General features: G+C 40.3%; 1 protein-coding gene across 5 annotated transcripts; it reads left to right on the top strand.

Moving 5' to 3' along the window:
- Window positions 1-4,342: 4,342 nt before the first annotated feature.
- LOC306787779 (prolyl 4-hydroxylase subunit alpha-2-like) lies at window positions 4,343-25,827 on the top strand. 5 transcript variants are annotated; one of them, XM_079283046.1, is made up of 16 exons: window positions 4,385-4,435; window positions 10,377-10,509; window positions 10,625-10,724; window positions 11,565-11,661; window positions 12,327-12,478; window positions 14,152-14,289; window positions 16,063-16,302; window positions 18,923-19,119; window positions 19,383-19,559; window positions 19,714-19,784; window positions 20,273-20,372; window positions 20,851-20,904; window positions 21,866-21,931; window positions 24,050-24,118; window positions 24,234-24,330; window positions 24,841-25,827. In XM_079283046.1, exons 3-16 carry the CDS (start codon window positions 10,643-10,645, stop codon window positions 24,909-24,911), a joined length of 1,611 nt encoding a protein of 536 aa, XP_079139172.1. In that variant the 5' UTR covers window positions 4,385-4,435; window positions 10,377-10,509; window positions 10,625-10,642; the 3' UTR covers window positions 24,912-25,827. The 5 variants fall into 5 exon arrangements, 4 of the variants coding, with proteins under 4 accessions (XP_079139171.1, XP_079139173.1, XP_079139172.1 ...); XM_079283045.1 differs by lacking the exon at window positions 10,377-10,509 and having other exon boundaries at window positions 4,343-4,435; XM_079283047.1 differs by lacking the exons at window positions 10,377-10,509; window positions 21,866-21,931 and adding an exon at window positions 21,735-21,788 and having other exon boundaries at window positions 4,343-4,435.
- Window positions 25,828-26,165: the final 338 nt, after the last annotated feature.

Raw genomic sequence — 26,165 nt, 5'->3', positions numbered from 1 at the left:
CAACAAGGGAGCACCTCTGACCTTGTGACCTTTGTGATTTACCGGCCACAGGATGAGGCTTACCGTCAGGACGCACTCGAAACATCTGGAAAGCTTTAACCTCAACTAAATGATTGGGTGGCGGTAGATGCTTGGTTTTTCCTGAAGTCATTTTGTCGTCATGTGACACTCGGAGAAAAAAACAACGTATGTGCCAGAAAACATATTTCGTGCACTGACGTCACATTCACAAGACACTACATTAAAGATGGACGACACATTCCTCTGCTTTGTTTTACGGTTTTGTTTTCTACTTTCTATTTGTTTCTATGTGCTTCTGACATTCCACACATTCAGCTCTTTATGTGTGATTCGTCAATCACAGTTTCACAGCCCTTTGTTTGAGCTCTGCTCAGGTGTAAAAAGTGCCTGATGGGTTGACGTGTTAGTCCTCAACCCTGACAGCAGAATACCTTCGTGTTTAGCTCAACAGAGACGCCCCGTCGTGTCAACAAGGCCAGATTTATGATAGCAGCCATTCTTCTGCTTCATTGTGCAGTGTTTGTGGGAAAGTCGGCTTGCTTGCTTCAGCTGCAGGTGTGCTACAAACAAACAAGATACGATCTGTGTCGTACTGGATGTGATGGATTAAAGGTGACAGATCGTGTGAGGCAGTGATAACATGCTGTGCGTAACACAGCGTCGGGTGTGAAACGGGTAAAGGGTGACATCTGGTGACCAAAGCATGCAGCATGAAACATTTTAAGAAAAGCTAAATATAGCCCTTTTCTGAGCTCAATTGCTCAAATCAAAGCCTCTTTATTGAATTCAGTCTAAAGAAAGGACTGAGACCTTTCACACACTTGTATCATCATTACAATGTATGCAGACTTTCAGTAAGTGCAAAGTCTCGAAAGACATATTTATCTGGATTTTTGGCACATGTTTCAACTGCTAGATTAAAGAAATATCCAGCAGGTTTGGTGATGTTTAGACGCTCATTGATTGAAAAGAAAAATTCAAGCTAGGCCCATGAACATGTTTGAAACTAGTGGAAGCCCCTATTGAGCGAATTCAAAATAGTTTTACACTCGTGGTTCAATATTGTTACGAAACATGTCTTGTTTTTGCATTTGCAGCTTCCCCTAGTTGTTGATTTGAATGAAACTGTCAGGGTGTGTTTCTGGTTTCCTTTCGGACATATCCTGCAGGTTTTGCGATGATTGGCCCAACGGTTGTTGACTTTGGGCGAGTTATGTGCCGAGCCACTCTGGCTCCTTTTGAAGTTCGTTGGTCAATATCTTGAAAACTAAATAAGATACCAACAGATCAGTGTTGATAAGCCTGGTCGAGTAATGATTCACAGAACATTTGGTTGCAATCAAACTTACTAAGTGCTTGAGGCTTTTTTGTAGAGCACATTGAGTTGGACATGTGGGTCAAAATTCAAGTCAATCGGATCGTGTTCAACAGTGTTTTTGGGCTTTAATTACAGCGCCACCATTTGGCCAGTTTGAGTCATATTTCTTTGGAAGCACTTGCACATTATCTCCAGTTATTGGGCCAAGTTTCATTCATCTCATCGTTCCAGCTCATGGGAATTTTAACCGCTGGGGCTAACAAATAATAACAAACTTCAGTTAAAAACTTAGAGAGATAAAGAGTCACCCACTGGGAAAAAGACAGGTATACCTGGGAAACATCCCTCCATGACATGGAGCTTTATGTTACAAGCAAAACCAGCAGTTTATTTGGAAGAAGATACAGAATCAAAGTAAAAACTCTGTCAGATGTATCAACAGAGTTAAACAACAAGAGATTTCTGGATGTTCTAAAGCTTCACTGTAAAGGTTCCCAGTGAGGGAGCTTGTCTTCGATCCATTGAATGCTGCTGACACTCAGTGGACGTTAATGGACGCTGCAGCTCGATTGGTCCTCAGTTTAGAATCACACAAACAAACACGTCATCCTGATTCCAACGCTGTCCAAATTAAATGTGAATATTTTTTGATTTATGTCTGGAATCATTTCTTCAATTATTTTACCAATCAAACAGGCTCCATAATGAGCTGCCATTGTCTTCAGTCTAGATGTTTACTGAATTCAATCTATGGGGCAGATATCACAGCAGATGGATGGATGGGTGATAGAAGGAAGGAAGGAAGGATGGATGGATGAGAAGGAAGGAAGTATGGATGGAAGTATGGATGGAAGGATGGATGGATGATGGAAGGATGGATTGATGGATGATGGAAGGAAGGTATAGGATGAATGGATGGATGGATGAGAAGGAAGGAAGAAAGGAAGGGTGGATGAATGGAAGGATGGATGGATGGACAGAGAGAAAGAAATGTATTTCCTTTGAGTATTTTTTGTCTTTTCTTCTGACTTTTATTAAATCCTTATATTTGCATATTGCACATTGTATGAAGGTGACAAAAAAACGGATTTGAACCAAATAGGAAAAAATATTATATATATATGTATATATATTAATACAAATCACAGATGTAGTAATGTATTTAACCATGTTTTACAGCGGACCCAAACAGAAGTAGTGATTCATTATCTAGAGCAGACCTCTGAAACGTCAGTTCAGAAAAATCAATTATCTTGAAAGTAGGACAAGAAACTAGAACGTTTAGAACAACGTCAGCGTTGAGGTTAAAGAACTCCACCGACATATTTGCTGCAGCGTCTGCTCTTTCTCTCGAAGCACACTCTGCCTCCTCTCCTGATGAGTCATGAGGAGTCAGTGTGGAGGAGACCAAGCAGGAACATTCCAGCCCTCAGAGAAATGCCTCGTGGATTTTAAGAGAGAGCGATTGTAACTCAACATTAGTGAAAGGTCAGTTTTAGTGAACAAATATAAAAGAGCATCAAAAGCTGCATTGATGGTTCTTCTCAGCTCGGCTCACTTTTGGGACCAGTTCCTTTTCTGTTTACAGAAACAAGCCAAGAGAGATGAAGTTCATGCTGAACTGATATTTATCTCGTGACTCCATTCCAAGTGTCCACAAGATCTTTAGCAATATAAATCCATGGATTATAGAACCCTTATAAATACCTGTAATATATGAGATTTATGATTAGATATATAATGAGGTCCTTTATATAACAGCGGAGTCTTCTAGGATAAATCTGACACACTGATTACAGTGTCTCCAATCTTATGTGGGATTAAATTAAATCATATTTCTCCCTTTAGTCCCACATGCTCATAATACAGAAACACCAGAGAGAGATGAAGCACACGAACAGAACACAGACACTTCCACAACCAGACGTAATTGAAAAGCCATGTCCACATGGTTCCTTTTTTTACAGATGGTGTTCAGGAGATCCAGAGAACTAATTTAGGAACTCAGATCCAAACCGTAAACGTAACCGACTGCACGGATACATTACCGTAAAGATCATAAAAGATTGAACTGTTGAATGTTCTCCATCTACAATTCTTTGTTTTTGTTCAAAGAGACTGTTATTCATTATAATAGATGACATATAGAGACTGGGAATAAAAGGCATGTCTACAGCAAACATCTTTTGCACATAAATAATAGATTTAAATACAATTGTAAATAGTTCCTTATATTTCAGAGGGAAATCTATTTGACTTTTTACTCCTCTATTTATCCAACATATTTAATTAATATTTATTTTTGGAGGTTCAGACTTTACATACAACAAATACAATATGTATACAAATTGGCAAATTGGTAAAATACTAAAATAATCCAATATTCACATGTAATATAGCCTAACACTTGGAGAGGGGGGGGAAGTGTAATAATTACTTTTACTTTCAGTAGGTTACATTTTACTTCTAATATTCCTGTACTTTTGCTTCAGTGACATTTTGAATGTAGGATGTTTAATGGTTGTTTTGTATTAGATAGATGGATGGATGGATGGATGGATGGATGGATGGATATTAATATCAAATGCAAATATCAAATGCTCAATATATACAATGGGAATAACAGAGTAAAATATATATTAGATATGAAATCCACAATATATACAATGAAATATAATAATGTCAAATGAACTAACTAAACAGTAGATTTAGCCAAACAACCGTGTAACTTAACTGTAAGTAAAGTGTATTTTTTCCCACCACTGGCTCTTAAAGCATTAATGGTTCTAGTCCTGGTATAGTTCATTCTTAAAACAAACATAATGGAGCTTCTACTGTGTAAAAGAAAATCTCGTTTTTTCCAACCTAAATCTCAGAAATCAGAGTTTTTGAGGCGCACTTGAGGGCAAAACTCGTAGAAGAATGTCCCTGCGTATCTACTGGCAGTATTACGGTAATCACTCCCGGAGGCTCTGTACGTGGCAGCGTCAAAACCCTCAAACCCTCTCCGTCCTGTTCATAACCCCGGTGTGCCAACTGACACTGCGTCCGCATACTAGCGTGTGACGTCCCTCTGTAGGTCGCGAGAGAATAACGGTAAGATAACAACGTTCGATTATACTACAACAACGTTTACGTCACTGAACCGTTGAAGCTCGCGCTGCCTGTCGAACATGATGGTTGTCAATAACTGGGTTCAACGGGATTCGTTTTTTTTTAGGGGGGGGGGGGTATCAACCAAACACTGGAGAGTTTGTGTGGTACCCGTGAAGGTACGCGTACCAACGGCTTGTTGTTGTCGTGTTTATCTACCGACACGTTTGTTTCTAAAAGCAGTGAAAACAAGGTGGAAGGAGAAAGTTTTCTGAAAGTTTTATACTCACTTTTTTTATTTATTTGGGTGGCAAAAGGCATCTCACAACAGTGTTCATCGCGCATGCGCGAATAATTTGAACGTTGGTGCTGTTTAATACAAACGTCTGCTCGTGAAGGACATTAATGGGGGGGACTCTATAAGTGTTAGGGATTCCTAGAAACGACTATGACGTCACCAGGATGGTTTGCTATCCAGATAGAAAAAAAAAATCCTCCAGAATTGTTTAGTAGAGTTAGACATTTCCCATTCAAATCAACTAAGCACAATGGTCATAGTGGTGGCCATTTGTATGTGCCGTTGCCATAAAGTGTCTTAAAAGCTGCATTCTCCCTAATGACCATCAGGTGGCGACTCCTCTGGTTGTATAGAAGTCTATGAGAAAATGACTCTACTTCTCTCTTGATTTATTACCTCAGTAAACATTGTAAACATGAGTTCATGGTGTCAATCTCTAGTTTCAAGTATTCTTCAATACAGCATGATGTTCATTTGGTAAATGATGGTCCATTTAGAGTCAAACAGACCATAAAGCAGAGTATGCCCTAATCCAAAATGGCGACGCCAAAATTACAGAGCTTGAGGCTTTCAAAATGTCAGTCCACAAACCAATGGGTGACGTCACGATGACCACGTCCACTTCTTATATACAGTCTATGGTTATAATCAGTCACTAGTGTAGCATTAAGCATGGTGAAATTACCAAGCTAGCTAGCTAACCAGTGTACAACTAGCTACTTAGTTAGCTGGCTTGCTAGTCCCGCCATGCTTTCATGCTACACTGGTTACAGAAAATCAGCCGGACAAAATCTGTTGATAGCAATGTGTTTTCTTACGCTGTGACAAGAGAGCGTGGCTGAAATATTTAAGCTGTAAAATTACAACTCATTTAGCAGCTGGCTGGCTAGTTAGTTTGCTAGCTCGCCATTTGTTCTCCAGTTTCCGGTTCATTACACGGTCCAGTTTGATTCTTTCCTGTTAGCTTTGAAAATAGACAAAGACATTAGCTTTCTCCACCCTCGGCAAATACCGCAAAACATCCCTGCACACACAGTCATAGAATAAAAGGGTTGCGTGTACGCCAGGTGAAAGACGCCCTGCAGCCATTTCTATGTCATTCAATGGCAGAAATTGGATTTGGTATCATTGGAGAGGCAACACAAAGAGCGATGCTATAAACCTGTCAGCATTAATTGGGCTGTAAGGCAGGTGACATGCACTCTAAAGAGCTTTATTGAATCATATCTCTGATCTCTCATATGTCTATCTATATTCTTCTTTTGTACGGCTTTTTTAATCATAAATATTGAAGCAATGCTTATCTAAATGTCTGGCTGGTTTATATTCACTACAACATGACTGTGTTTTTTTAAATTTTTTATTAAACATCGTTCATATAAGTGTTAAGGAGCTTTTGGACGTTGACGGTGTGTATGTTTACTCTCATGCACATAAAATAATGTGTGTGTTACGAACATTTAGAAATGGTTGTCATTCAGAGTAAAACATATTCAGCCTAATTTTAGCTGCAGTACGGCTCCAGATGTTTCAGCTCTCATCGCATCTGAAGCACATTTGTATTAATGTCAACCACATATCGTCAGCAGAAATCTTGGACGTGCACTTTGAGTACTTTTCAACCCGATACTGTACGTTGTTGTCGAGTTCAAAGGTCTGATAAACGATTTTGGAAACGCTCACTCCGAGCAGAGAGACGCTACAATGTGTTTCTGTTGGTTGGCTGACTGCGTGAAGTTGCAAAATTGTTGCAAAACTAGTAATGATTCTTCACCCGTCATGTGATGTTGAGTGGAAGTGAAAGTTGGAGCGAAAGTCTCCGAGGACTGAAGTGGTAGTGTTTCACCAGAGTCCCTTGAGAAAACCTCTCATTCTACTGCAGCAGGGTCTGACAGTCTGCCCCACTCAGTCCTGGTTCTGGTTCTCCCGTTTCCTCCCTTCCCTCCAGCGGGCCCAGAAATACGTCCTGGTCTCCAGCAGCGTGGTGTCTGTGTTGGCTCCCAGAGATGGACCGGTCTCTGCTGGAGGATTTGGGTCTGTCCACGGTGGACCGGTCTCTGCTGGAGGATCTGGGTCTGTCCACGGTGGACCGGTCTCTGCTGGAGGATCTGGGTCTGTCCACGGTGGACCGGTCTCTGCTGGAGGATCTGGGTCTGTCCACGGTGGACCGGTCTCTGCTGGAGTCTGAGCTGGAGGAGGTTCTGGTGAACCTGCATGAGTTCATCTGGTTTCACCAGAATCCGACCCGGTGGCTCCGATGACGAGCATCAAGAATAACTCTATAGAAACAGACCATCTTCTCTCTGATGGTCTCTGTACTGATGGAGGTCTGATAGAGGATCAGGACTACACTGAGACTGGTTCAGGACCAGTTTAAGCTATTTGTCTTCTATCCACTCACCAATGACAAATTTCACCTTTTGAATCTGAAATAGTTTTCTCTGCTGGAGCAGCGAGTTAAATCTCAGGATTGTCTGAGCACGCTCACGGCCTGTGAATACTTTATGTGGCGTATTGCGTAATATCTATGCATCAGTGTGCACACGTGTGTCAGCATGACTGACTGACTGTGTGTGTGTGTGTGTGTTGTGTCTTTGGGGAGAGTAAGTACATGCCAGCCCTGCTTACCGATTCACATCAGTGAGAAGAAAACCTGTCAACCATTTGTTTGTTTGGATCTCAGTTCACCACTTTGAGGCTTCTCAGTGTGGAGAGAAAGTGTTGACGAGCATCTTGACTTTGAGAGCTTCAGTTTTGCGGTATTTAACTCTCATTCTTTAGTAACGTAAACCGTGTTTACATCCAGCAAAACACCCATAAAACACAATCAATTAACCAATTTGTCTATTTTGCGTCTTTGCTCTTCATTTGCGTTTGCTATAAAATTATATATTTTTTTAAATCTCTGGGAAAATAAAGGTTTAGAAATATGCTCTTTAAATTGAATCTGTTTTCAGACCTCTTGACCTATTTTGTTTGTCTGCTTTCCCTCAAAACAGTAAAAAAAGGATTATTTTAACAACTTCCCCAATTGGCTCTTGTGTGGCCCAAAAGGCAGCTTGTTGCTCCTTTTCAGCCAGGTTTTTGTCCTCAGTGGATTTGTTGTCAAGTGAGAAAAGGAGCTAAAAGAAGAACCGAACAACTGCAGATGTTGGAAGTTTTACTGTTTTTACAGGAAACGTTTGCTCCTAAAAGAAACCCTTTCCCCATTGGAGACCTTGGGTCCTGCTTTACGTGTGTGTTGCTGTGCTTTATGATCTCTTCATCTGGAGCCTCACCTTCATGTAAAACAGTATAAAGTCTGGAGAAAGGATCTCCTGTTGGTTGATGTCTTGATTACGCATCAAGATTGTGCAAGAATACAGTTTGGTCTACTTTAGGTTGTGTTATCTTACATTTTCATCATCTCTGCGGTCGTAAGGTTGAGGAAAGTGTGCGTGTTGTTGTTTCTTTTGCATATTTGTTTAAATGCATAGACCACAGGACGACATGGTGCATTCAATGTCTCCGTTCAAAATACCGCCGTCTGTCCTCTCATGACCCGTCCTGTCCTCACTGCTGTTTCCTCTCGTCGGCCAGAAATGCCAGGCGGGGGTCGGGGGGGCAGTAAATGTAACAGGCCTCTCTCCAGGAATGTGACATGGTGGGTGTTACAGCCTGCAACAACAGGAGGGGCTGAGCCGGTGCACAGCCTGTAAATTACAAGGAGAGAGAGATGTGGTCCTTTCATTTGTAGCCGGGGATTGTGGGTAGTTATCTGAGCTGGCACTCATTAAGAAACCAAAATCACTCTTCTGTCACACTTTGGAAGCTAAACAAGGACCTGATGAGAGTTGTTTATGAATGTCTCTCCTTCAAAGAGTGATTTACAACACTTTATATTCTAAAGTTAGAAATCTTTGCTGGTCTGACTCGTTGATGCAAGACACGCTAAATGAAATACATTTAAAAAGCATCAAACGAACAGGGAAGGCTGAACAATCCCAGATAGTTTAGGCAATGCTTTGTACAGCACTGTCCATGTGCAGCTAAGCCATCTGATTAGGCACATGGTTTATGCATGCATAACCAATATGTGTTTAGTCTTTTCAATAAACCTTGTTACCGGGCGGAAACAAAGTGATTCAATGTGCACGAAAAGGAGCTAGTTCTATTGTGTCGATATATTTTTGTGTTCAATTTGGTGCAGTTTGCAAAGATTCTGACACGTCGTGATGTACCGATCTAAAACTGATGAAACGACAATCAAAATAGTTTGATTGGTTGATAACTAATTGATTAATTGTATCATCTTTATTAAACATTGGTATCAGATCAGTACTGATTGAGGCAGACGTAGTTTGTATGAATAGATTATCCAGTCCAGCAAAGTTACTGTACGGTAATTGTAAAACGCTAAAGCTGGATTAAAGCCTCATAAAAACTCATTTTTAACAAGTCTGTTGAGTTGATGAAGCCATAAAGGCAGCTAGTAAACATAAAGGCAGCCATTAAACATGTTTTTATCAGTTCATTTTGAGGCCATGCAGAGCAGAAACATGTGAAAGTGAAATTAGAGTTCACAGTGACTTTAAAGGCCTTTCACAGCCCTTCACTAATAACACCTACTGTTTGTTTGTACCATTTGGCATCTTTGACTCACAAACAAGCAGCACTCTACCGTCCACCATGTTTGTTTTACTGAAGACTTTACGAAGGATCCACTGAACTCAGGGTCAGACAGATGTCTCCTGGTTCAAACTGGTTTTCCTTCAAGGATTTAAGTATAATTTACTGTCATTAAACAACAGACGGTTTGCACAACATAATGCAGTTGTAGCCCATATGCTACCCACAAAACAGCATGACAAAGTAGTAGAAGAAGAACATTCCTGTAGTGCGTTTAAAGAAGAGAAATGCATCAGGATGAATCTGCAGCATGGAGTGTGGAGCTCTCTTGTTTATAAGATTAGGAGCTCACCAATAATGAAGGTGCTACTGCTCTGCGTCTCTCGAAGCCTTTGATTCGATTGCGGTGCTCATACACACGCGTGTGTGTGTGTGTGTGTGTGTGTGTGTGTGTGTGTGTGTGTGTATGTGCATGTTTTACACATAGCAACAGTAAACAGTCATCTCCAAGAGGAGAAAGTGGAGCAGTGTCACTTTTCACCTGAGATCACAAACTAAGCTGGACTCGTTTAGTCCTCCTTTTTTAAGCTCTTTTGTTGAACTCTACAGTCGCTTCTGACAAGAAAATCATAGTAAACGTTGACACAATAGGTTCGTCTTTTCAAATATATCTTTACATTTCTGTTCAGCATTTGAAGGATATAAAACCTGTTTGTTTCACATGTGTCATGAAGTATGGGAGCCATGTTGAACTGCAGAAAAGGAGAATTAACTTCTATTTTTATTACATTATAAGAACAAGACATTGAGAAACTTGGGCTTCAACATTGTGATTTGATAATATACATTTTGTTTGTGAGAGGTGAAGATGAATATATATATATATATATATATATATATATATATATATATATATATATATATATATATATATATATATATATATATATATATATATATATATATATATATATTACACTCCATCTATTTAGTTTTAACACTGTTGTTCTCCCACATTGTCCTTGTTCTCTCTTTAAGAGAACTGGGCGTGTAGAGCCTCCCAGCAGGATGACTCATTTCTAGGAAACATGCTGGAAACTCTGAATATTGAGAGACCATCATGTAATCTGCTGCGGAAACACAGCATCACTGCATAAAGTGCTGACTCAGGGTAAAAGCAAACTGTTTTTTGCATGTGTTCAGTCATAAGAAGGTGATTTTGAAATGGTTGGACTGTTAGATTGTGTGAAATCTGTTTGTGACGTGATGATGTTTCGTCCTCCCAGGTCGTTGAAAGAGACAGAATGAGGACGCTGCTGTCCTTCGTCCTCTGGATGCTGCTCTGCTGCTGCTGCACCACACGAGCAGAGATCTTCACCTCCATCAGTACGTTTGAGCTCCTGGTCCTTTGAGACACGAGGGACATTGAGGCGACTCCTCTGGTTGTATAGAAGTCTATAGAAAATGACTCTACTTCTCTCTTGATTTATTACCTCAGTAAACATTGTAAACATGAGTTTATGTCTCAATCTCCAGTTTCAAGTCTTCTTCAATACAGCATGATGTTCATTTAGTACATTATGGTCCATTTAGAGTCACACAGACCATAAAGCAGGGTGTGCTTTAGGGCGGGGCTACACAGTGAGTGGCAGGTCTCTCTACCAGAGACGTTGTCCGGTCTGGGAGTTTTAGTACATCGTTCCTGCAGCACCAGAGTTCCTCATGTAGACGAGAACACCGTTTTCTCAGGAATGCAGGACCTTTCTTTGCCATAAAAAAAGGTCAAATTGAGGAAGTGGTTAAAGAGTCAGTCTGAGTTTATTTTGAGGCACCCTGAAGGCAAGGCAAGGCAAGTTTATTTGTATAGCACTTTTCAACAACAAGGTAATTCAAAGTGCTTCACATGAAACCATTAAAAGCATAAAGGCAAAAGTAAAGGAGATTTAAAACATACATTGAAACAATAATCGATGTCTCCCTGAGACATTACGCTGCACGCAATCAACCATACACTGCCGCCATTCTGCAATTAAAAAATAGCTGAATAGCTTTTATGAGAAATAGTTGTAGTCTACTGATTCCTTTTAAAAATCTCTTTCTTAAAAGAAATCTTCTGCAAAATTTCTGCACATTTTTTTTAACCTGAATCTAAGAAAATTAGAGAGCAACATGACACCTTAAATTAAGAAAGTTGATGCTGATTTTATGGTATCCATCTCTCTGCAGGCCAGATGACCGACCTGATCTACACAGAACAAGAGTTGGTCCAGTCTCTGAGGGATTACATTAAAGCAGAGGAGTCCAAGCTTGACGCTGTCAAAAGGTGCGTTCAAACCCTGTGACTAAAGACTTCACTCAAGTATTTAGGTACCGATGGATTCATCAGATCGTCTAGTTTCACATGATGTCGATATCTTCCACAGTCCCTGAAAGTCTCACGACCCTTCTGATTTATCTTGTGGCCCTTTGAGGGGCCGCAACCTCAAGATTGAGAACCACGAGATGAAACGACACAACTGTGTGTAAATGTTATATATGAAAATATATTTGTCACTTTTACCTTTTAACTTTTTAGGGGGATTTATTGGCAGAAATGGAAAATAATATTATTGAGTATGTTTTCTTTCGCGTTTAACCGCCTGAAACTAAGAATTTAGTGTTTTTGTTCCCTTAGAATGAGATGTTTATGTGTTCACAGAGCCGGCAGCCATGTTTCTACAGTAGCCCAGAACAGACAAACAAACACTGGCTCTAGAAAGGGACATTTTGGCTGCTGTAGTTCTCCTACACGCTGGGGAAGTTTCAGTTGGTTGAAATCTGCAGCCTCGCCACTAGATGGCGCCACATTCTACACACTGCGCCTTTAAGTGTCGGGCTGGCGATGACTCGTCGGTTTGAAACCAGCTCCTCGCTCCATGTTCTGCTTCATTGGTGTTGTGTCTTATGAATAATATCTGAATAATATCTGTCTGTCTGTCTGTTTCACAGCTGGGCCCACAAACTGGACGCTCTGACCAGAGTGTCCACCTCCGACCCAGAGGGCTACCTGGCCCACCCAGTGAACGCCTACAAGCTGATGAAGAGGCTCAACACCGAGTGGTCGGAACTGGAGACTCTGGTGCTGCAGAACCCCTCTGATGGTTAGGAAAGGAAGGAAGGAAGGAGTGGACAAGTTTGCTGGGGTTTTTACGTTGCTTGGAGCTCTGTGTTAAAACTAATTATGATATATTCATGTTTGTCGGGGTAGTATTCCACAGATGTGTTGCTGTAACTGAAGAAGCAGTCTGAGCTACTTTCTTTGAGCGATGTTTTTAATATTTAGAGTCGCTCCACGTGCATGAGAAACCGTGATCGCATCAACGGTTATTCATCGTTTATACGGTTGGATGGAGGATACGAACCGGCGAGTTGACTGACCATTCGCTGTATCTGAATTTGCATAATCATAACCTCACTTTTATGCTAATTAAGTTTGTCTATCTGCGTTTTTTGAAGCGGCTACACCTGCTGATGCTCCGCCCCTTTGTCTGACTTTCTCATAAAAAGGAGTACATTAGCTCCCCATTGTTCCAAATGTGTTACAAAGGCAGGAAGTGAAGTATCTGGTTGAAGGAGACAGAATAAAACAGCAAGAGGAGAGTCCTCAGAGGGGCTTTCAACATCGTCAGAGAGTGCTAGAAAGAGCAGCTTGTTGGCATCAAAGACATGTTTGATCGAAGTTTCGCGTAAATCTAGCCAATCTGCATTTGGTGAATCGCCGCTCTTTCTACGTGGCTCATTTCTTAGCAGCTCATTTAAAAGGCAGAGCGGCATAAGAGAGTCACTGCAGCTGCAGCGTGGACGTTTCTGCTGATCTCTTAATACTTTCCCAAAGAGAGAAAAGAGGCCGTCATGTTTCAGCTGCAGCTGTTCCTCGTCTCTGCATATTTTGGCCGTGTTCTCATCCTTGTGTGTGTTGTTTGGACCTGAACGTCTGTGAGGCAGACATCAGGAAATATGTGTCGTACAAGTGAGTGTGTGTACGTGGCCGTGAGGCAGAGAGAGACTAGAGAGACACTGGATGTAGACTTTACGAAGCCGTACGGTAGTTTAATGTTTTATAAAGAGAACGGATTCTTCCGCTTTATGTTTTGGAAACGCGTGTGTGTTCACTTTGCCGTGAAGATAAAGAAAGTTAAAAGAGACATTGGAACTGAAAAAGGAAAATGTAATCTGGCCTTTTGCCAATCACACATCATGTACAGTAAAGGCTCATTCATGCGTCACAAGTCGTGCAAATCACAGAAAGATATGAAATGAAATGTCACATCAGCCCTCTGGAGTCTCGTCATGAACTCTCAGGATTAACGGAGCAGCAGGTTGTGATGAAATATCCACCGTCCACCGTGTCCACCGTGGACAGACCCAGATCCTCCAGCAGAGACCGGTCCACCGCGGACAGACCCAGATCTGGAACTCCGGAGGGATGAGGAGAGCGCAGCTCCCAGCAGCTCCTCCTCCTCCTCCTCCTCCTCCTCCTCCAGGAGCAGAGCTTCTCCTCTGTGGGAGTGAACACCGACACCACGCTGCTGGAGACCCAGGACGTATTTCTGGGCCCGCTGGAGGGAAGAGAGGTAACGGGAGAAGCAGAACCAGCACTGAGAGGAGCAGACTGTCAGACCCTGCTGCAGTAGAATGAGAGGTTTTCTAAAGGGGCTCTGGTGAAACACTACCACTTCAGTCCTCAGAAAACCTCCAGAATCAACCCGAAATGAAAGTAGTAACTTTAATTGACTTCTATCGTGACATTCCCGACCTGACTTTTTCTCTGCAGGGTTCATTTCCAACATGTCCATACACAGACAGTTCTTCCCAGATGAAGAGGATGAGACGGGTGCAGCCAAGGCGCTGATGCGTCTTCAGGACACGTACCAACTGGATTCTGAGGCCTTCTCCAGAGGAAAGCTGCCAGGTAACCAAAGACTGAACATGAATGCACTGAGAGAGATAGACTAGTGTGATCATTAACCAAAGAAAGAGAGGAATGCAAACTGAACCCACCCATAACGATTTTCAACTGGTGTGTTGATACTAATTGTTCTGGACATTTTTGTGAAATAAGATCATGTTGTTATGTCGTCTTCAAGGCTGCAGGCTGCAGGTTAAAGATGGTTTAAGGCGGGGTTGAGATTAGTGTTATTTCAGAGTTAATGCTTTGGTGTTGGACTGATTGGATTGAGGATAGATTTGCGTGTGTTTAGGAAACAAACGACTCAGTTATAGTTGCGTCATACAAGGACACATGTTGAATCTGATGTCCTCAAGTTCAGCTTTATTTGTTAAACAGACCTTCACAGATCTGAGGACCCAACATGCACTGCTGTCTTCACCGTGGTCGTATTTTATAGTGCTACTGGGAGCAGGCAAAGTCAGAAATACTCTATTTGTACACATATTGTCTTTAATCCTGAGAGATCTACATCGACCTGTAAGAACGGTGAAGAATCAAAACAGACGAGTGTAACTCAGAGAAACAACCGTAGATTAGGTGTAACCTGCAAAACACCACAAACCAACTTCCACAATGACGAGGAGCGATTGTAATTATCTGTAAACTCAAATCTCATGTTCATGGACTACTTTATTACCTTTGTACAAGAACTGTAAAGAATTAGGTTTCGTATTTAAAGCATAAAGGAACAAAGGTTGAATATCATGAAAACTATTCGATTTGGCTTCAAAATATTTACTCAAATTAAGATTTTTAACTCCTCCTGTTTCTTTAGCATCTAAAAGCGAATCGTGCGTGCAAAATTACAAAACGTTTGGAGGTGCACGGCCATGATTACGTCTTTTTCTGACACGCGCTTCACGCCGGTTTCACTCATCGTATAAACTAAGCTTCAGGGACCCCAGCAGGCAGAAATATTCAAACCTACCACTTTACATGCATTCTTACTGCATGCAAAAACATGCATCCTCCGAAAACCGCCATGCCAGTTTTCCCTTGTTTGGTACCGATGGATTCATTCGGTCGTCTAGTTTCATAGGATACCTGTATAGTTACTCCAGCTTTAAAACCCAATACAGCCATTCAAAGATGGTAGCATTGGGTCTCAGTGGGTTTCAAAATCATAACTGATCAAAAGATGTTGACTTTAGTTGCACTTGAAGTTGCGAGGTTCACACAGGTGTGAGAAGGTGTGAGAAGGTGTGAAGGTGTGCACTGCTGCATGTTGGTGTGCGTCTGTGTTCACTTGTGTTTTTGTGAGCATTTGTGCTCGTAGCTCTTCATGCTGAGCCAGAATCCATAACCTTAGATGACCGACTGCATGTCTCAACCTGCCAGTCTTCAAACTACTTAAAACCAATTTATAACTGATAAATGTCCAAAGAGTGACAAATCGGATGCCTGCTGAGGTAGAAAATTACATTTTCATGTTTAAGATCATGCTAAATTCTGCAGAAACGTAAATAGCTAAAGCAGGTGGGCACCAGAGGGCAATAATTAGATTAGATTCATAAGTTAATCATAAAAAAGACTGAAGATAAGACAGACTGAAGGAAATATGCAGAATATAGTTAAAGTAATCTAAACTGAAATACTGAATATATTGTGAGCATCTGAATTACAAAAATAAATGTCATAAATACACAAAATGTCAATCTTCAAACATGATCCACGTTTGATGACTAAAATGTGATGAATGCATCATGATTCTTGGTGTATTGAATCTGGCTCTAGGTATGCACTCCAACATCTTACTGACGGTGGACGACTGCTTCGATATGGGGAAGACGGCTTACAACGACGCAGACTATTACCACGCCGTGCTGTGGATGCAGCAGGCCCTGAAGCAGCTGGATGGCGGGGAGGAGTCCGTGGCTACCAAGCCGGACATTTTGGATTACCTCAGCTACTCCGTCTACCAGATGGGAGACCTGCCCCGAGCCATCGAGCTGACACGGCGGCTGGTGGCTATCTGTAAGTTGTGCAGATGATGTAAGATAAAATCACAGTTTGGAGCTGTCCCACTGTCATCATGTGTTTGAGGGTCTCTCGCATCTCTTTATGAACAATTCTGTCTCCAGTCTTAAAGCTGCATTCTCTCTACTGTCCACCAGGGGGCGACTCCTCTGGTTGTATAGAAGTCTATGAGAAAATGACTCTACTTCTCTCTTGATTTATTACCTCAGTAAACATTGTAAACATGAGTTTATGGTCTCAATCTCTAGTTTCAAGTCTTCTTCAATCCAGCATGATGTTCATTTAGTACATTATGGTCCATTTAGAGTCACACAGACCATAGAGCAGGGGATGCTTTAGGGCGGGGCTACACAGTGATTGACAGGTCTCCATCAGAACCGTATACAGCGTCTCTACGTCACTCCTCCTCAGTCCAGATATGGTCCCTTCTGTTCACTGGTTGCGGAAAATCCTCGCTTGCTCTCTCTAATAACAGTTAAATGTAAATAAATGTTATTTATTTATGTTATTTACAATAATTGTCTTATGATTTTAGAGACTTCCCTTTGAAGTTTTGCGACTGAGGCTTTCAGGAAGGTCTGAAAGTGTCAATCAAGTATTTCACACACTGAATGCAACCGTAGGCTTTATCACACACCTGGTTTATTAATCATCAACCATTTCATTTCAGTCATGCGTATTGAAGCTGTTTTGTTAAAAAAAACCAGTAAATAGATTATTTGACAATTAGCTCTCATCTCAAGAGGCAAGAAGCCTGGAAGACGTTAGAATCCGGGAGCAAAAAATATAAAATAAAAACCCACAATTAAATAACATGTGGCGCTGTCCCATTTGTATTTATGCTATTTCAAGCTCTCGCAGCCTCTCACACTCAACCATTTACCAATATGACGTCAGTTAACTTCCTGTACTCATTCATCTCAGTCTTTCTTGCGACCATGGAGGACGGGTGACTGGGTTCATGCTCTTTAGAAGTCCAGAATAGCTCTTGTATTTAAGGAGCACTGTTGAATCTTTCCCTCCCGTAACACATACAGACACCGGCTAGCTGACCGGTACACTCCTCCACTGTGAGGTAATGGATGGGTTTGCTGTTTCACTAATCACTACGGTTCACCCTCCTCTCCCACTGCAGTGGTGGTCTGTGCCAGAGCTGCAGGGCGTTGTCCATCCGAAGTAAGAGCTCGTGGTTTCTGTTATTTCAGTCTCTGCATCGAGGGTGTGCGTTGACAGCTGCAGACCATCATTTTAAGATCTGTGGTGCGCTCGTTTACATGTCAATCGCAACGACTTAAGCCAGAGCAGATGTAGCAGGCGTAGACCTGCTGTAGTGCCACAATAGTAGCATTTAATATTCACATCTAACAGCTCGTACATGCATTAAATACAGGAATCGGTAAATGATAAAGAAAAAGCAGGAAGCAAGGTAAAGGCCAGGCGAAGCAAATCAGAACCTAACTGGCAAACAGGGAGCGCAGAGAGCAAAGCAAGCACTTTTATTCTGTTTTTACAGGGAAACGTTACACAGGAATTTACATTTATTTAAAAGAGCTACAAACGTAACTGTCTGAAAAATAGCAACAAAGAAAATACAAAGTTAGAGGCATAGAAATAGAACAGGAGTAGAACATTAAGAAGCTAGCTAACTAGCCAGCTGTCCGCTAGTTAGCTAGCTAGCTAGCTTGCTAATTCCACCATGCTTTAATGCTACACTGGTAAAAAAGAAAAAGAAAAGATGAACAAAGTTGTGATGTGTTTTGCTACGCTGTGAAATAAGCGTGTGGATGAAGCATTAAGATGTTAAATGTACTCCTTAGTGAGGCCGTGACTAAGTCGGTTTAGTTTGTTCAGAAGTTAGCTACGGGCTAACGGTCGCAATAGAGTGTGCACGAATAAGTAAACCTCGGAAAAGTGTTAGCATTTTTGCACATCCGTATTAGTTGTGGGTTTTTTGGTTAAACTCCTAAAATAAGGACTGTGTTCACAAACTTAAGATATTTAAACGTCGTCAATGTCAGTTGAAGCTTTTATGTGTCTTAAAAAAGGCGGTTGCTAACAAGTGGCTAAATGAATTAACAAAGCGGCATCACGCCGACTAGTTTACCTTCACGGCCTCGTTTTGTTTACTCGTGCGGGAAGAGTTAAGATCACGTACGCAAGGAAACAATACATCACCATGAAATACTCCGTTACTCAAATAAGAGTACCACGTAGTACCAACTGAATGTACATAAAGTACCAAAAGTAAAAGTACTCATCATGCAGGTTCATTTTAACTGCTCCATATGCCGCTGGGTAATTTATTCATTTCATAAACCGATCATATGTTTTGCATGAATTGCTGTTGAATAAAAGGTACAATATTTCCCTCTTGAGTTGCAGCGGAGTACCTCAAAACTGGACTGATATTGAAATACCCCAGTACTTTTACTGGAGTACTTCCACAGCTGTAAGGTTCATTAATGCTGCGTTGAAGTGGTGACATCTGTTTACTGTGAATAGCAGCTGCCAGTCTTTATTAATTGTCTTTAATTAAACCGTGACGTGAACTCTCCAGGTTGTTAAACTTCAGTTCAGAGTTGATCCACTAACAATTAAACTGGTCTTGTACTGACAGCCCCCGGCCACCAGAGAGCAGGAGGAAACCTGCGTTACTTCGAGCGGTTACTGTCGAAGGAGCTCAGCGAGCGGAACCAGGACTACCAGCCGGCCTCCGAGGAGCCCATCCTGCTGGGAACCTACCGCAGACCTAAAGACCACCTCCCAGAGAGAGAGAAATACGAGGCCCTCTGCAGAGGAGAGGGGCTCCAAATGGTGAGCATATTGAGAAGTAGGTCGTTTGTAATGTAAAGAATTACTTTTATCTTAACGTGCAATCTAAAGTGTGCTTATTTTCATGACTAAAATGCTTTTGATCTAAATTATTTTATATTGAGTAGATTAATCATTGTTGAAGCTCTAATCTAAAATCAAAATGATTTTAGGAATATATTGAATCGCACTATAACCCTACAAGAACCTTCCAGTCCCTCTAAATCGAGCCTCTCTTAAAGTTAAAACATTCTCTGTTTCACCAGAACGAGGCGCGACGAAGCCGCTTGTTCTGTCGCTACCAGGACGGGAAGAGGAACCCTCGGCTGCTGCTGAAGCCCATGAAGGAGGAGGATGAGTGGGACAGTCCTCACATCGTACGCTACCTGGAGGCGTTGTCACACCAGGAGACTGAGAAGATCAAGGAGCTGGCTAAACCCAGGGTGAGACTGAGAATACATCATGATCATAAATCTGAAGAAGTCTGCGCTTATCACGAGACATACAACAAAAGATATATGTCTCGATATGCCTACATGTTTAAGAAAAGAGTGGAGAAACTCTGAGATGTAATGATTGTGCTTTTTTATTTTTCAGCTCGCCAGAGCGACAGTCCGTGACCCCAAAACAGGCGCCCTGACCACAGCCAACTACAGAGTATCCAAAAGGTTATTTTTAGTCATTAATACCTGTTTAGAGCTCATTATTATCAGCTTGTATTATTCATTATTGATACCATTTGCAGTGTGAACCAAGGTACTCCAATCATCACTGTAATGTTGAGGGATTCAGCCTTTGTGTCCAACTACTCTTCACTCTTTTCTAACATTATTTGAGCTGTTATTTGCTGTTCTTTAAAAAGAAAAACCTGTTTTCTATAAACTGCTGTAAATTGTGATATTGTTTGGGTGTGATTTCAACATTCCTACTTGTTTTTAAACGAAGAACCTCATGAGATTTTTGTTAAAAATGACGAGGCTGATGCAAAACAAAGGCCTCTGTAAAGCTGTGAAGTAACATGGACAATCTGGTAAAAACGTGTTTCTAATAAGATAATATTATAATGTGGTTCAGGTTCACTTTTCCTTCGTAGGAAGTCGGATGTTTTCAGTGTGTGTGTGTGTGCTCACACACGTGCACGTCTTTGTGTGTCCAGTGCCTGGTTGGAGGAAGTGGACGACCCGGTCATTGCCAGAGTCAACCAGAGAATAGAAGACATCACAGGCCTCGAGGTCGACACTGCAGAGTTACTACAGGTGATGTAATACTTTCATTATTACATCATCACATCACAGAAATCTGACATCCAGAATCATTTACACACAAGTGAAATCAGGTCTGTGGTAAAAACAAGCGTCAGAGATTTTAAAGTTTAGTTCTACGATATGAAACCTGTCGTTGAATAAACCTCTGCTGAGTTTAGAAACTCTTCAAGAAACATCTCGCACTCAGTCTCACTCCTGCTGCACTACTTGTTGTGGAAGTAAGAACTTCAGTAAAAGCGTAAGAAAAACAAAAAATACACTTTGAATGAATCACATTTAAAAACCTCAACAGCAGCGTTTCCTTCACTGATGATGCTCCTCAGATCTAAGTATGTCAGGTTACATTATTTTTTTATCAACTAATAAAACACAAGGTTTAAAGCTACATATACTTGCATTATAGGTGCCAGGGAAGTATTTTTCTTTGTGTAATTATTTTAAGAATAAATCTTTGTCGATGCATCACCAGGTGGCTAACTATGGAGTTGGAGGACAGTACGAGCCACATTACGACTTCTCACGGGTGAGTTCATTTCTCTGTGAGAGTGACAGAAATATGAAGAAGTCAAAAGATGTATCAACATCACTCTAAATTAATGTATTTTCTATTCATTATGAGGAGTCATCTGTTGCTCATTGTTGGCTGTGCAGCATTAGCATTTATATAGATATTTTAATTGAAACAAGCTTGGGAATAAGAGACTTCCTATTCTATTATTAGTGTATTTATTTGATGAATTCTATGAAACCATCCCTTCGTTCTCTCTTCCTCCCACTTCTTCTGCCACCTTTCCTTCAGTCTTATTACATGAAGCAGTGTTATTACATAATGTGTTATTACATAATGTGTTATTACATAATATGTTATTACATGAAGCTGTGTTATTACATAATGAGTTGTTACATTAGGCCTTGTTATTATGTAATGTGTTATTACATGAAGCCATGTTATTACATAATGTGTTATTACATAATGTGTTATTACATAATGTGTTATTACATAATGTGTTATTACATAATGAGTTGTTACATTAGGCCGTGTTATTACTTAATGTGTTGCTACATGAAGCAGTGTTGTTACATAATGTGTTATTACATGAAGCAGTGTTGTTACATAATGTGTTATTACATGAAGCAGTGTTGTTACATAATGTGTTATTACATGAAGCAGTATTATTACATAATGTGTTATTACACGAAGCAGTGTTATTACATGAAGCAGTGTTATTACATAATGTGTTATTACATGAAGCAGTGTTATGACATAATGTGTTGTTCCAGGGCCTTTAGAGGCCGGGCTCCTACTGTGGGTCTTTCTTGTGATGGGTTAAACCTTCTCACCGTCTGTTGCAGCGTCCTTTTGACAACAACCGTGACGGAAATAGACTCGCTACCTTCCTAAACTACGTAAGTACACGTGCGTGCAAGCGAACGGTGGTTTTTTCATCATGTATTTTTTTTGTTCTTGAATTTTATCTTTGTAGAAAGATGAGCCTGATGCTTTCAAAAGATTAGGCACTGGAAATCGTGTGGCGACTTTTTTGAACTACGTGAGTACGTGCATCCAGTCGCCGTGTAGCAACGCCCCTAAGACCTTTTGTTTCAGCCTCATGAGCAAATGCACGAGCTCTGGTTCGATCTTGGACTTGGATTGATTGACTTTGATTTTGGCCTTTAGTGTGGCATTGCAGTCATATATTTCAGAACCTAGAGTTGCTCGATGTAATGGGGCAAGAGGCTGTAATTATTCCTACAGATTTTTGCAGAGATGATAATCCCATCACCTGCGTGACTGAGAAACTTTGCAGACAAATATCTCAGAAGTTTTTTTTGTCAATCAGTTCCAGTACATGTTGTTTGAAAGTTTTGTTGGCCATCCTCCGTCAACATGCGGATGTAGAAGCCACTCTTTATTTTACCCTCGCTGACACTGGGTTGTACGAAGTACAATTATACACAAAAAGAGAAAGAAAGATCTTTTGAATGAGGATTGCAGTAATTGATTGATTTGCTGTTCACCTTGATACATGATGCGGAAGTGCTTCAGAACATTAATTATCTTTATCATCAGTCTTAATTTATTCTGAATAAACAAGTCTTTCATAAGAGATGGACAGTATAACAGGACAGAGTACAGTGAAACCATTGATTCCTGAAGGGAACTTATAGCCAGGTAGTATAGCAGCAGATACTACAGAAATAGAAATAAAAAACTGTTCGTTAAAGAGTAACTAAACCTCGGAGTTTTTGCTAAAGTGCGTCTAGCCTTGAAATTCAAAAAATCCTTCTAGAACGTGTAGCATAACAACCAAAGCCGTTTCTCTATTTTTTTTATGTGCACTTGAAAGTAAGCTGTTAGCACAGCTAGCTAGCTAGCTAGATAGCGTGCTAATTCCACCATGCTTTAATGCTACAGTTACAGTTAACATCAAAAGCACCACATGAACTTCTGGGCTCGGTATACGTCACTTAAACATTTAGCCAAATGTCACTGTATTTGACTCGCGATGGCCGTTACGCTTTTAATTAGCTCAAGCTAATAGCTAGCGCTAATGCGAGCATGTTGACTATTGTTATGATTGTGGTTTGGTGAGAGTGCTGCAATGCTTCAGTTTTAGTTAACAAATACAGTATAAATGATAACCATTTGTGTTTTTAAAACATTTGAGTTTACATGCAAGAATATTTGCATACCAGCTAGTAGATATTAGCACTAGCGATTATTGTAAATGATTTACAGGATAATTAAATAGGTGACGACTACATTAATACTCCTCTCTCCACACTCTGCAGAGACGAGACACGTTGGTTTTATACTCAAATACCCAGAGAAAAGTAGTTTGGGAGTTTAGTTACTCTTTAGATGTTCGTATCGAAACATTGCAGAAATAAGTAGAAACCAGTTTAATTGTTATAACTGTGATCCAGAACATATTTGGAACGACACTGAAACATGTGCTACAAGGAGAACATTACTTTGCAGTTTATATTTTAGATAACAGATGATCTCTTCAGATCAATAAAGATATGTGACTAGTGAAGAAACAGAAAAGAACTAGTGGGTCTGTTTAAAAGGCCGTATTCTCTTCTCTTTTGCTCTGCTTGAGTATTTCTTTAGTCTTTCTAGTCGTCTCTCTGTAGTGAACATAGAAACTTTCTTGCACTCCTTTGTTGTGAAAAGATGTGTGACTTGTCATTTAGTGCATTTTATATTGGAGTTGTTTTGTTATCACATACCACTCATCAAGGAGTTTCTCACATTAACTGGGTGAGATTGGTTCTTGGTGGCAGAAAGATTGAGTCGTAGTTTGGGTGTAAATAGACACATTTTCTATTCCGCCTGGATACAAATAGTATTGCTGGCGTGTTCACAGCATCTGACACATTTGTTTTTTTTAAATCAAATGACATAAAAACTTTTAATGTGTTGGGTAAACATCCTACTTGTATTTCTGGATGAATACACATATTCAAGATTAATATTATTTGCATTATTATCACAATTGTTGTTAAATAAAACAAATGTATATCGTATTTTGCTAAAAAACACTGATGACTTTTTTTTATTTTTTTTTTAAATGCATCCTTTGAGGATTGTTGAATAGCAGAGTTTATTTTTTAAAGAAAAATACAAAGAAAGTTTCCAAGTGTCTGTTGTCTTTTCTCAGATGAGTGACGTGGAGGCAGGAGGTGCCACCGTCTTCCCCGACTTTGGAGCAGCGATCATGCCCAGAAAGGTGAGAACAACACGGAGTTTGTCTTCATAGTGTGTCGAGTGTGTTTACTCTCCCCATCTCTCTTGTGCACATTGGATGTCGCCATAACGTTTCAGTTTATTCCATTTCTCCACAGGGGACGGCGGTGTTCTGGTACAATCTGTTCAAGAGCGGGGAGGGAGACTATCGGACCAGACACGCAGCCTGTCCCGTCTTAGTCGGGAGTAAATGGGGTGAGTCAAAGTTCACATGCATCACACATTAAGACGCCAGTACAAGGTTTGTTACATAGGACAGAAAAACAATCAGAAAAAGCACTATATTATATCTGGATATATTGATACATTGGATGGCATTCAATCGTCGTAAAAACACAAAGTCAAAAGACAGCGATTCATTTTTTTCCCCTCCGGTGTAGGCGGGACTCAAATATGTCTTTTTTAAATGAATTATCCTCATAAATGTACACATAAAAAATGATTTAACTGCAGTTTAATTAAGTTACATGTCAAATCATGTTTTTATGACCAGGAATACTCCTCATTGGATGAAAAGGACTGATATCAGTCAGTGTTGATCTTCACATTTCATGCTCCATTACAAACGTACGCTAAACTTCTCTGGGGCAATGCTTTCACCTCATGCCGACGTGGAAAATGGAAGTAGTGAAGGCCTGTAGTGTGTTTCTGTTTTCTAATATAAAGGCTATTTTAAGTGTTTTTTGTTTTGTTTTTCTGTGTCAGTGTCAAACAAGTGGATTCACGAGCGTGGACAAGAGTTCAGGAGACCATGTGGCTTAAGAGAAGTGGACTGAAGTTTGAACCACACCTACCGAACAGCAAAGCACGCATATGTATTCCGTTCTGCACAACGGTTGGTTGATGTCTTTATTTGCACAAAAAAATGTGTTGCTTTTTCGCATATCATTTACGTTTTATGTTGACGTTCAAATTAATTGCACAAAAAATGCTGCCAGTGTGCGTTCGAGGGGCGGAGCTTAGCAACGGGTCAATTAAGATAAGAATTGAACAAAAATGTTCCGTATATAGAATAAACTAAAATGCAGCTTTATCATTCTCATTTTACAGTCATTCAAATCTAGTTTAAGTAACCGGTCGATCCAAATGTGTGAGTCCATCTTTTTTTCCACTGATACCAAAAACTCATTTTTGGTCACATTCCCCTAAACTGCTCCACTCAGCAGAAGCGTTTTTCAACTTTTCAAAGTAAAATAATTAGCGTTGGTGGTGATACAGAAAGTGTGACAAAAACCTAGATGTGTCAGAGCAGGTCACATATATATATATATACATATTTAAGAGAGAATATATACATTTAACATTTCTGAATAACAAGCAGCTACAGAAAGAAGAAAAAGTTATATTATTTTGAAAAATTACTTTTGGTGATTCGAACTCAGTATTTAGAGGTTCATTTAGGAAACAGCTGTTGGTTGCCATCAGTCTTTTAGACACAAATTGACTTTACTGTATCTTCATCGCCAACAACTTTGTGTTTAAACTATTTCAATACTCCGGTCACATCATTCTTTGTTCTTTGCATCCAAAGGGTTTTTATTTCCTTCAAACCTGACAGAAAAACATATTTCCTCCAAATCATGTCCATGTTGTTTTTATTTATACAGTGTTTAAATTATTACTGTTATTTCACATTTTATGCTCTTTCTACAAGATAGCAAACACTTTAATAAACAGTGTCTTTTATTAAAATGTTGTGTGTCTTTACCGTTTCTCATGGTTTCTCACATTAAAACAGAAGGAATAGAGTAAAGTGTGGATAAAGAATCTCCAGTGGGTTTTAGCTGGAAACCATTAGATGCAGGGATGACTTACTTCTGAAGGCCAACAGGAAGTTAGCATCATGGTTCCCTCAACAAAAATCCATCGGGAACTTTCATCTCATTTTAAAATCTCTTTGGATTGTGTTTACCGCAGACCTTATTTCAGACATTTAACCAAAACATTGACTTCCAGACAATTGCTGACTCATTCCTGGGTTTTAGGGGGGCAGTTCTGAAAATAAGTCAATGCTGAAGTGCATTAAAGCT

The sequence above is a fragment of the Melanostigma gelatinosum genome, assembly GCF_949748355.1.
Source record: "Melanostigma gelatinosum genome assembly, chromosome: 14".
In the NCBI taxonomy this organism is placed as follows: Eukaryota; Metazoa; Chordata; class Actinopteri; order Perciformes; family Zoarcidae; genus Melanostigma; species Melanostigma gelatinosum.
Note: the sequence above shows the minus strand (reverse complement) of the source record. Positions and strands in the feature narration are given on the sequence as shown.

What these genes read in the sequence shown, in the direction of transcription:
- LOC306787779 (XM_079283045.1), top strand. Translation starts at nt 10,643, where the DNA reads ATGAGGACGCTGCTGTCCTTCGTCCTCTGGATGCTGCTCTGCTGCTGC. An exon ending in GCTGCAGAACCCCTCTGATG is followed by an intron (nt 12,479 to 14,151) that starts GTTAGGAAAGGA and finishes TTTTCTCTGCAG; the next exon opens with GGTTCATTTCCAACATGTCC. An exon ending in AACTACAGAGTATCCAAAAG is followed by an intron (nt 19,785 to 20,272) that starts GTTATTTTTAGT and finishes TTGTGTGTCCAG; the next exon opens with TGCCTGGTTGGAGGAAGTGG.